General features: G+C 43.7%; 1 protein-coding gene across 1 annotated transcript in view; it reads right to left on the bottom strand.

Annotated features, from left to right (window-relative positions):
* The window catches only part of Fez1 (fasciculation and elongation protein zeta 1), a 51,451-nt gene that overhangs the window by 142 nt on the left and 38,593 nt on the right, over window positions 1-12,716 (bottom strand). The window contains exons 7-9 of the mRNA XM_051196905.1: window positions 11,310-11,390; window positions 9,210-9,285; window positions 2,600-2,738 (exon numbers count right to left, since the gene is read on the bottom strand). Of these exons, the coding sequence (XP_051052862.1) occupies window positions 2,600-2,738; window positions 9,210-9,285; window positions 11,310-11,390 (296 nt within the window). The remainder of the gene's footprint in view (window positions 1-2,599; window positions 2,739-9,209; window positions 9,286-11,309; window positions 11,391-12,716) is intronic.

Genomic DNA, 12,716 nt, shown 5'->3' with positions numbered 1-12,716 from the left:
ATTCTTCCAGGTAGCTGAGGTAGCAGAGCTACCCCAGATAATACAACCAGCATTTGAAAGCAGCCATACATCATTTCCCTAGAGGGTTTGGAACAGGGAGCCAATGGACACCACTCTCCAAAAAGCATATTAATTAAATGAAGGTTTATTTCAAAATTAGTCTTAGAGTATAAGCTGGGTTGAGGGCTGGAGCCAGACTACATAATGAGTGGTGAGGGTACCTGCCTTCCCCAACACAGGTGGGCAGGAAGCAGTGTCACCGGCCCTGTGCCCGATCATGCATCCAATGGTTACTAGCACTAGAAGCCAACAGCAAAGGACCCCGCGCGGTTGCTCATGTTTAATCCAGGTTAAGCTATACACGTTTAAATACACGCCGGAGGTTACGTGGTGTCATGCAATCCCAGTGATGGAATGACTTTCTTGCTCAGTGACCTCCTGCAGTGAGGCTGCTCCCAAAGGTGAGGTTAGGTTGGACAGAGCACTGGAAGGAGAAGAGGACAGAGGTCATACGGGGGTCACACTGCACAGAGAGCCACCCCCAAGGACCAGGGAATGGTTGCAGCCCTGAGTCATCCTTCTAGGAACAGAAGAGAATGACAGGTGTCTGTCACTATGAGCAAGCTCTGCAGCCTCCAGGGTCTGTGGATCGAATGCTGAGACTTGCCTGGCACACTAGGGTGTGCCTGAGCTACCTATAGGGTTGCTGAGAAACTATAAAATATGCTCCATAAATATTAACTACTTTCATAAATTCACTGACATTTCAGGGGGTCACAGCCTAGCCTTCAGATCATCAACCTCATATAACCCATCTTGACACACTTCTTTGAAAAACTTCTATTCTTGAAAAGTCTTTAAGGGTCATGAGTTCTTCCTGGTTTTTAACCTAAATTCTTCCTATTAAGATTTAATATTAGTCCCTCTGATCCTCATAGAAAGAGTACAGTTTGGGATCTTATAAGCAGGTGCCATAAGCCTTTTGCAACTCTTCTAGGTTTTGTGTGGATGTGAAACAAGAACTCAAAGGTGATGGGTCCAGACAATGTGTGGTCATCAATGGCCAGTAGCATACACAAAAGAAGACAACCAGACAGTGTAGGGCTCCTCATAGGGGTCTGCAACAACCCATCATGTGGTTGGTATTTAGCAAAAGTCCTGAGCCTGAGCTCATCAGGCCTCTTGTTCTATCACTTACAATAAATAAAGGAGACAGATGAATTGATTAAATTATACCTTGGGCTGAAATTAGGAAGAATCTAGGACAAAGACATTCTATAATTTAACAAATGAATTTAAATAATGAAGAGGAAGGAAAGGAAGGCTATATATGTTTTGTGGGGTCTTTTGTTTTTTGTTTTTTAGAGATGTGTTATTGGCTGAGCATGGTGGTGATCCAGCACTTGGGAGGCGCAGGCAGGAAGAACAGGATGTCAAGGTCTTCCTCAGCTACAGAGAGGGTTTGAAACCAACCTGGGATGCCTGAGATCCTTGGAGATATGGGGAAGGCAGAGACACAAAGACAGACAGAGACAGACTTAGGAGATAAATCATCAAACTTCATGGACCTTCATCAGGTCCTGATGCAAGAAAATGGATTGAAAACACTATATGAGAAAACCAAGGTGATCTGAACAGTGATTAGGTCACCAGTGACACACACGATGCTTAATTTTGTCGTTATAGCCTTCCCTCTTCCCTTTTCATTGTTCTGGAAACGGAGCCCAGGGCCTCATATTTGCTAGGCAAGCACTCTACAACCAGTCACCAGCCCCAGCCCTAACTCTTTAGTTGTGATAATGACATAATGGCATTATGTCAATTCTCAGGTTTTAGAAATCTACACTAAGATATTTATGAATAAAAAAAATACTAACAAATATGCTTCAAAACAAAGTTGTTGGCTAGAAGTATAAGACTTGTGTGGCTGGAGAGATGCCTCGGAGGTTAAGAGCACTGGCTGCTCTTCCTGAAAACCCAGGTTCAGTGCCTGGAGTTCTCATAACTCATAACTCCTTTCCCAAGAGACCTGACACCCTCTTCTGGCCTCTTTGGACACACACAAGGAGAACAAACACATGCATGGAAAACATCTATACACATAAAAATAAATAAAAGTTAAAAAATGAAAAAGACTAGCAGTGAGTTAATCCCCTTTACTGTTGCCTGCACTGAAAACTTCCATTGTAAAATGTTCAAAAAGAAATTACAGGGCAGAAAGCTGTGGCTCAACAAAAGGATGCTCGCCTAGCATGTTTGAGCCCCAGGCCTCCAGCTATACTCCCACCCGTAAAAAGTTACGAAAAGACAAACTTAATCATGACACCATTAGCCTTTCAGTACTTTCAGTATTAACTTATTTTCAGGCTTTGTTTTTTTCCAACTACATATGGTATGGCACAGAAGCCACAGGATTTCCACAGTAAGTTCTTCGTTGGTATCCTGTTCCTCATGAGGACACACTGGTGACCTGAAGTAGCAGAATTTCCCAAGGCCTGCTAGTGACACCCATTACAGTGAAGCTCTCGTGATGACGGTGTGGTTATGTGACCACTGCCTGGTTGGACGGGGGGGGGGGGGGGCATTCTATGGGGGGTACAATTTGACCTCCACAGCTAGAACCGGAGCCCAGAGGCCCCCTTCTGTGCAGGGAGGGGGCCAGCTGCTCTCACCTTTTAAAATGTAGTCCGTTAGCAAAGTAGGCACCTTCTCATTATCCTCCTTCATGGCGAAGAGAACTAGAGAAGGAGAAAGAGGGAGATAGGGGCTCAGACACTATCAGGGTACGGAGCTTGCTTCTAAGGCTAGACAACTTCACCCTAAGCAAGAAAGAAATTATCTGAGGAAACCTGGTGTTTGTTGATCATAAGTAGACACAACCCTCTACAAGCTTCCAAGAGTTAGTGTTCTTGGGGTGAGAGAGAATACAGAGAGCCATGGGGTGGTTTCTAGAGTGATTTCTTTCAATTTTCCCCTTTTGGCTCATCTATAACTTCCATACATCTACCAAATGTGTATCTTTAATAAAAAGGAATGAAGCAATGGCCCAAAATAATAAAATCAGTTTTTGGACACAGTCAACCTAAATGTTCGATATTAATTGATGAATCACTAATATAACTGTGCTGTTTGTTTTGTTTTTGAGATAGGGTTTCACTGTGTAGCCCTGGCTGGCCTGGAACTCACCATGTAGACCAGGATAGCCTCAAACTCACAGAGCTCCACCTGCCTCAGCCTCTGGAGTGCTAGAATGAAAGACATTCCCCACCATGCCCGGTTATGAAACTGTCTTTAAGGATATTCTACTCACATAAAAAAAAAATGTTAGCGCAACAATCCTCACCTCCAATTTATTGAGCACAAATTAATTTTATTCAACAAACCTTTATTCTATGTTCTGTCCTGCTGGGAGGAAATGAAGTCCTGGGTGAGTGTGCTTTGTTGACATGAATACAGCCAGGTCAAGAACCCTGATGCCTCAGACCCAAGCGAATGGATGTTATGAATCATTGACCCTCAGCTAAAAACAGTACATGCAAGAACTGTCAGTCACACCTTCCTCCTTCCCTTGACTGCAACCTGAAACTGCTCTCCTACAGATCTCACCCTTGGGTGACCAGATTCACCCTTGTTCAGCTGTATGCTCTAAACCCACTTCCTTGATTCAGAAGTATACATTTTTTGTTTGTTTGTTTGTTTGTTTTTCTCTGTATTGCTTTGGAGCCTGTCCTGGAGCTAGCTCTGTAGACCAGATCACATAGATGTACCTGCCTCTGCCTCCCAAATGCTGGGATTAAAGGTGTGTGCCACCAATGCCCAGCCAGAAGTATAAAATTAATGCACTGAGTTTCCAGGCTTCTGCTGGTATATCTCCATTAGACTACATGGCCCACCCAACTCCAGCTTTTCTGTCTGTGTGTCTGTCATTTCTTCATTCCTCATTACTCAAGTCAGATGAACTCCAAAGCCATGGAGGTCATAGCAGTGTCCATTAGTGTGTTATGTAGAACAGATCTGTGGACTCCCAGGGAGCCTTCACAGCTCTTGCTGAAATACCTACTTGACTTATACAAGAAACAAACAATAGGAAAACTTTTAAAACATGAAGGCTTTTAAGGAATATTTTCATGAAAGTCTTAAAATTACATTTTTTAGGGGTGAGACTGTAACTCAATGGTAGAACATTGGTCTAGCAAATGTAAGGCCCATGTTCCATCCCCAAACAAATAAATCCTTTACTGTTAATTAAATAATGTGTTCTCGTGTTCACAACCTATATTATAGAAATCAACTAGAGAAAATTCTGCAAGAATGTGTCTGAGCCTTATTTCTAACTGCAACAAAAGTATCCAACAGTAGACTCCTCACCAATCAGCTTCCTTAAATAGACTAAATAGTCTATGTGGTCATATACCACCTTATGAAAATGAGATGAGCTGTAGAGATGGCTCAGAGGTTAAGAGCACTGGCTGCTCTTCCAGAGATCCTGAGTTCAATTCCCAGCAACCACATGGTGGCTCACAACCATCTGTAAAGGGATCTGATGCCGTCTTCTGTCATGCAGGCAGAACACTGTGTGCATAATAAATAAACAAATCTTTTTAAAATGAAGAAAATGTGATTATATATATATATATATATATATATATATATATATATATATCAGACTTATCAGTGAAGAAGGCTGAAATACATGTGTTAGCTTTATAACAAATATATTCCAAACGCAGAAAAGTCTAGAAGAGTGCATGAAACAGTTAAGCAGTCAAGTGTGAGACCACAGAGGATGTTTCTTCTGGAACTGTTTCTATACTAGTTCTCCTCAATGAACATATTTCACTTTTATAAACAGGGTGAACAGTGAGGATCAGTGGGCCCCGAGTTAGGAGGCAACTATGACAAGAGTAGGATCCCAGATCTGCTTCCAGGATCCCAGTTCCATGTCCATGTTCTCCTGGTTTTGAGTCTGGGTGATGAAACTTGGAACAGGGTCAGAACCAGGTGAAGAACAGGACCCAATATGATGATATAAATCACCAGCCATGATCTTGGGGAAGAGATTGAACCCATAGCCTATCAGGGTTTTGTTTCCTTTATGTTTTAGGATTTATAGTCATTTCAACAGAATTAGATGCTGGGGATCCTGGTTTCTTCTGTTTGCTTTCTGCTGCATCTAAAAAAAATTCAATTACATGTACTGTGGTGGGTGCGTGTGTATACCAGGTCATGAATTTGAAAGTTGAGGACAACTTGTGGGAGAACTTGTTCTCTTTTACCATGTAGTCTCAGGGATGGAACTCAGGTCCCCAGGCTTAGTGGCAATGGCCTTTACCTGTAGAGCTATCTTTCTGGCTCTGTGCTGTATTTTTAGATGCAAATTCAAGGAGAGGTGGTTCAGCATTTAAGAGCACAGACTACTTTTCCAGAGGCCTCAAGTTCATTCCCAGAACCCACATGTTGGCTCACAACCATCTGCAACTGCAGGTTCAAGGAATCTAATGCCCTTTTCCCTCTAATGCATGCAAGCCATACAGGTAGGCAGAACACCCATACACATCAAATAATAAAATAAAATAAACTGCAGGAAACTGCAACTATCTGGAAAGCTTGTAAAATACAGTTTTCCATACATGATGATGTGGGAAATGAATGTTATTGTTTGTTCTGAAATGTCCCTCAAGTGTTCATGCATTGAGATTTGGTTTCTAATTCAGGACTGTTCACAGGCGGGGCTTTGAGGACATGACTGGATCATGAGGGCTCTGAATGCACTAATAGGTTCACCAATGCACTAATAGGTTCACAGTTTGATGGGCTATCAGCAGGTGATGGAAACTTAGGAGGTGAGACCTAGATAGAATATGAGTTCTTGAGGGCACGCCCGTGGGGCGCTCTGCTTTCCCAGCAGCCATGAGATGAGCAGCTCTGTGCTGCTGTGCCCTTTCCTCCACGACACTCTTAAGCCAAGCAGATGGACCGGAACCTCTGAAGCACTGAGTCAAAATGGCCCTTCCCTCCTAAAAGCTGTTTCTCAGGCATCTTATCACAGTCACGTAAAACTGAATTGCTTTGTTCTCTTTTCCATATTCCTACAGTATTCTAATGATGGGACACTGGCTATAATTTAAAAATGACTTTGTGTGTGTGTGTGTGTGTGTGTCTGTGTGTGTCTGTGTGTGTATGTATGTCTCTCTCTCTCTCTGTGTGTGTGTGTGTGTGTGTGTGTGTGTGTGTGTGTGTGTGCATTCGAGCCATGGGGCCTATGTGGAGATCTATAAAATTGGTTCTGTCCTTCTACCTTTATGTAGGTTCTGGGACCTGAACTCAGATCACCAGGCTTGCACAGCAAGTGCTTTTACCCACTGAGCCATCTCACTGGCACTATACTTTTTTAATGAATTGAAAAATATAAAACTGTTTTACAAGAGAGAGAACTGCACTAGCTTTCTGTATATGGGTCAGTGGGGAATGAATAGTTCTTCCCTCTTTCAAGAGTCTGGTTAAGAACTTCACATACAGCAACCTTTGAAATTTGTCCAAGTTATCTTTCAAATGTTTACTGCTGTGAAAAGACAAGCACCAGCAGATGCTGGCTCTCTCTCTCTCTCTCCCTCCCCCCCTCTGTGTGTCTGTGTGTGATACTGAACACCAAATGTGTGAGCCTTGTGCTTGTGAATGCTTGGCAAGTGCTCACCACTGATCTATACCATGGGACTGAAAAGAGGTTGTACTTGATGTTCTTGTAGAAGACCTAGGTTGAGTTCCCAGCCCACATGGCAACCCTCAACTTCCGAACCTCAAATTCTATGGAGTATTCTTCTGACCTCTTCACTGTACACATGTGAGACACTCACATGTGAACAAAAACCCTCACACACATGAAATAACAATAAATCTTTTTAATTAATTAAGAAAATTTGTGGCTGCTGATTGGTGGTGGCATACACCTTTACCAGGAAGGCAGAGGCAGGTGGATCTCTGAGTTCAAGGCCAGACTGGTCTACATAGTGAGTTCCAAGACAGCTAGGACTAAACAGAGAAAAATCTGTGTCCAACCCATACACACACACACACACACACACACACACACACACACACACACACACAAAGAAGAAGAAGAAAAAGAAAAAAAGAAAGAAAGAAAGAAGACCTATGGCTGGGCATCATATCGGTCTGCACCTATAATCCCATACTCAGGAGTCTTGTTAGGTCAATGGAGTTCATAGATAGCCTGGGCTAAATAGTAAGAACATATCTCAAAAATAAGAAAGAAGGAAAGGAGGGATGGAGGGAGGGAGGGAGGGAGGGAGAGAGGGAGGGAGGGAGAGAGAGAGGAAGGAAGGAAGGAAGGAAGGAAAAAGAAACAGCTCTCAAAAAAACGAAACAGCACGTGAGGCATGATTGTGCACACCTTTGACCCCAGCACTCAGGAGCCAGAGGCAGGCAGATCTCTGTGAGCTCCAACACAGCCAGAGCTAAGTAGAGAGACCCTGTCTCAAAACAAAAAAGGCAGTGGGTTGGAGATAGCAGGTGGGATGGTTCAATGGTTAAGAGTACTTGCAACTCCGCCAGCAGTTGGGAGGCAGAGGCAGGGAAGCTTGAGGTCCGATGATCTACAGAGTGAGTTCCAGGACAGCAGGACTAACTTTGAGGGATAGAGAGATGGCTCAGTAGTTAAGAACACTGACTGCTCTTCCAGAGGACCCTGGTTCAATTCCTAGCACTCACAACTGTCTATAACTCCAAGATATGACACCCTCACACAGACATACATGTAGGCAAAACATCAATGCACATAAAATAAAAACTTTTTAAATTATAAAAAAAAAAGTACTTGCAATTCTTGCTAAGGACCCAGATTCAGTTCCCAGCACCCACATGAAAGCTTACTCTGTAACTCCAACTCGGGAAGATCTGATATCCTCATGAAAGTGGTGTGCATATATATACATGTAGGCAAAGCATTTTTGCACATAAAATTAAAACATACGCTAAAATAAAAAGCTGGACCTGGAAGAATAAACCTCAGCCTAGAGACTGAGGCAAGAGGACAGCAAATTTGAAGCCTGCCTGGGTCACATAATGAATACAAGGGCAGTCTGAGCAATTTAGTGAGCGAGCACTTGTCTCAAGGTTATAAAGCAGAGAACATAGCTGTGGAGTAGCACGCACAAGTCCCTAGGTTCGATCCATAGTACTGAAAAACAAATCTCAGTGCATATTTATAAAAATGTAGAAATCCACACAGCAGATGAATGCACTTTGAAGTTAAAATTCCTTATTGTCAGGACATGATGGCTATGGATGCTGGCAAGATCTGTTTGCGATGCCCTCCTGCTTTTGTTCTCTAGATGGACAAAAAGGAAGCCTTTCTTCACCCTTAACCTGGGGATGAGGGTAGAGTAAGAGAACACCTGTCTTTCTAGACTGAGCAAAGATCCCTCTCCCCTCCTCTAGCATGACCAATATAGCCTTGCACTGGCCCACCCCCTCCAGGACAGCCACCAGTGCACTGTGCAGCCTTGTGAGCTGTCCTTTGGTAAGCTCGGTTACCTGGAAAAATAGGACTTCTATGTGATCCACTGAGTGTGTCACCCAGTCTCAGCCTAGGATTTTCTCCTCCTAAGAAAGCTGAGAGGGTACTGCTATCGGGCGCTGGCCCTTTGGGGGCTGTTCTGTTTCATATACAAACACAGGTAGATGAAATCTGCCTACAAACAGTGCTTTATCACACGTTGCTTCTCCCCCCCACAGCTCAAAATATCAATGCAGAAAAAAGCAGCTTAAGTGAAGGAAAAAAAAAAAAAAAAAAGGAAAACTAGACTCAATTCTTCCTGAGCAGCTTCGCCCTACCGCAAAAGCCTTACTTCACATTAATAGCTCTATGACCCAAGAGAGGCCCAGATGTGGACAGCTGAGGTGGAGAAGACAAAGCTCAGGGAACTGAGGGAAAACAGAAAACCCTGTCCACCCCACCCTCCTAGTCCCTCCCCACCCTCAAAAACAAACAAACAAACAACAAAACAAAACAAAACTGGGGGCCACAGCAGAGTATTGAAATTTTCGCCTTGTTCAAAAGGACATATGTAATATGTGGAGAATTTTGCCCCATGTAAAGTCATCCTAGAGAAGCCTGGAAACTGATGACAAGAGGTGCACGGAATGGAGGGGTGACACCCTAGGCCTGGGGCCGAGGAAGAAGAACTCACTGTTTGTCAGCATCTGCAGGTCTTCCACGGAGGGAGGACAGGATTTCTTCTCGTAGGGGATGACTGTGTTCAGATACTGCCAAGACAAACAGGGTGGGCAGAGCCGGAGTCACTTGTCCCTCTTGGGCTGAGGCACAGTGGGCAACTTCCACAAAGACCATGCTTTTCTTTATAATCTGGGTAATACTCATCATCACTAGCACACTGATACTTCAAGACTTTCTTCTTGTATTATATCTTTCCGCATGTATTATATCTCTAAAGTAAGGTTTCCCCATATTAAATTCCCCTTGCCCTAACTTGTACATTCTTTTTGTCTGCTTGCTTCTTTCTTTCTTTTTTTTCAAGACAGGTTTCTCTGTGTGTAGCTCTGGCTGTCCTGGAACTTGCTCTGTAGACCAGGCTGACCTCAAAGAGATCCACCTGCCTCTGCCTCCCAAGTGCTGGGATTAAAGGTGTGTGCCACCACTGTCCAGCTCAATTTCTACATTCTTCCTTTAAGTTTTTTTCTTTTTTTTAAGACTTATTTATTATGTACACAGTGTCCTACCTGAAGGTAAACCTGCATGCCAGAAGAGAACACCAGATCTCATTATAGATGGTTTCAAATCACCATGTGGTTACTGGAAATTGAACTCAGGACCTTTGAAAGATCAGCCAGTGCGCTTAACCACTAAGCCATCTCTCCAGCCCCTACATTCTTAATATGCCAACATCTTCTTGATTCTCAGAACCCTAGGGAGCTTTTCTCCTCCTGGATGATAACTGCAGGGGCAGTGAGTACAGTTTTATTCTTCACAGTGCAGTTTGAGAAGAAATTACTTCTCTTTTGTCAAATGACATATCCACCCCACCCAAAATCTTGACTGCCAGATTTCTTCCCTCCTATGACATAGCAAATCCTGAGGTATCCACCTAGTGGGCATCAAATACCAGAAATCCAGAGACCTTGTCAGGCTCCAAGGGAGCCCAAAGTGGTAAGTTCAAGACCAGGAATCCTGCCACTGGCCCTGGAAATCTGCTCTACAACTCTGGGCCCCGGTTCTCCCAGGAACAGAAAGGCTGCTTAGATGTTTCTAGTCTTCCAGGCTACAGTTGTAAAATTCTAACCCTTAGGATTCAGCTTCAACCACTGAAACAGCATACACACTTCATGATCACTTATCCCACACTTTGCAAAGTTGTCAGTGCACACACTGCCAAGTCCACTACATTTTCTACTCCACAGAGGTAGGTGGGGAGGCCCAGGACTTGTCATCTTTGCATCTAGCAACAGGTCACATCACATAACAGGCAAAGGTGTTGAAGGGGGAGATTATTTTGCAGGTCCTTAAAGGATATTAAGTGGCCAGGTGGTGGTGGCACACACCTTTAATCCCAGCACTCAGGAGGCAGAGGCAGAGGCAGAGGCAGAGGCAGGGGGATCTCTATGAGTTCCTGGAGTCTGTCCTGGAACTAGCTCTTGTAGACCAGGCTAGTCTCAAACTCACAGCATCCCCCCTGCCTCTGCCTCCCGATTGAGATTAAAGGCTTGTGCCACCAATGCCCGGCAAAACTTTGCTCTTTCTAAAGTTAATTGCCTCAGGTATTTCATTGCAATACTTCAAAGCTGACTACAAGTTACTGACAAACGGGAGGCAAGAAAGAGATGTCACAGCGTGACTTACAAGCAGAGCTGGAGGTTGAAGAGGCAGAACCGGTGGTACTCTCAGCTGGCTGTCCAATACGGTAGAACTGAATAAACTCTAAGATGGGATCTACTATGAAACACAACCCCCAATACACTTCATCTTTGTATTTTTGGTTGTGAACTGAGCCATCCCTCCAGCCTGCATTTCATTCTTAAAGCAAACTAATTCATAGATCTATATTAGGTGTTGAGTTTTAATCATGTCCCAGAATAAAAGATCTAAAACCAAAACAGCCTTTGAAAGGCATTTTCTGTGTCTTTCTTAAGAATGGAAGAAAATGTTAGGGCACCTCAGGCTTGCCCAAATTCTAGGGTGACTCTGTTGTGTCTCCACCCCCCTCTCATTTCCTGTGAGGAAGCTGAGCTGTTAGCTGTCTAGAAGAATAAAAGAGCAAATGGGCTGCACGTACCTGTCTGTCGGCTCCTGAGGAGCCGAAGGTCTGGCGGATGCCACTCTGCAGGATGTTGGAGATGCCTTCCATGCTGAAGCGCTAAGGAAGAGACACACTCAAGATGGTCAAAGGCTTCCTGGGCCAATGTCACCACCCCCAGGCACTTCTGTGTCCTTGCTCAAATGCTCATCAGCTACCACACTCCCCTAGATAAATGGCCACAATGACTAGAGAGAGAATTTAAGTCACTGACTTGAACACATAGGCCAGAATTTAAGCCAGAAAAGCTAGCAGTCTCAAAGATTCATCCTGGTAAGTCCTTAAAAGTTACAGGAGTCCTTGTGACTCTCTAGACACCCTCATTTCACCCTGTATCATGTAGAGAAGAATAAGACAGAACAGTGCGACTCTAGGGACTATGATGCAAAGATATTAGGGGGAAACAGACAGTGCAGCTATCAGGAAGGGTAGGTGTCCAGAAGTGGCCAGGTCCAGGAAAACTTCAAGAGCCACGTGGCCCAGGCCTCATTGAGTACATCTCTGATAGGGCTAGGCAAAGATGTGTTGAAAGCAACTTAGATAATTCTATGGACGCCATCCTGTCAATAATCAGTGGTCCATCTGTTCACTTTCTGGCATGGGATGGAGGGTGACCATTGCTGATTCTCAAAGTTCTAGCATTTCCACTTTGCGGATCATGAAAGTGTTCAGCTTTGATTTTTAATGACTGTCACTATGTGCTTGCTATGGGAGTCCCTTATGCCTTCCCTTTGGGAAATCTTGTGCAGGCTTTGAAGGATATAAATGAAGGATATAAATGAAGGATAAAATGTCAGCCTCTTTAAGCAAAGTAATTCTATGGGAAAAAATCCCCACCACCCTATAGGGTGATGGTTCTGCCGACTCTCATACAAGTTAACACCAAGCTGCTAGAGAATTTAGATACGTAACATATACTTGGTAAATAAAGTATATTTAATAATCAAGATGTATAAATTCCTATGGTCTACTCGGGCTCACAGTAATATTTGTCTAGCTTTGTCTTCACTCTAAGTTTTAGCTATCCAGGTAAACCAAGTCATACAAAATGCAATGTCGTATAATGGAGCGTCTGCTCCCTCCCCCACCTCCCAAAGAAAGTCCTTTTCCAAGGTCAGTAATTTAGACAAGTCTCCATTTCCTCAGGGGCCTAAAGAAAGTTCCTGCTTGCTAAAAATGAAGACATTCCTATCGCTGGCAGAAGGAATGTGTGGCCCTTTCAATAACACATGACATGCCTATTACTTTGTCAAGGTTAATGCTAGCTAGCTTCATCAACCCCTGATCTGAAGCCACACCCCAGCTCACATACCCCCTTTCTCTTATTTAATTCTATACAGTATAAAAGGTGTATTCTTTCTTCAATAAACATACTGGCAGCCATCC

This window comes from Phodopus roborovskii, unplaced genomic scaffold (assembly GCF_943737965.1).
Source record: "Phodopus roborovskii unplaced genomic scaffold, PHOROB, whole genome shotgun sequence".
Lineage (NCBI taxonomy): Eukaryota > Metazoa > Chordata > Mammalia > Rodentia > Cricetidae > Phodopus > Phodopus roborovskii.
This window is presented reverse-complemented; position numbering and strand designations above follow the sequence as displayed.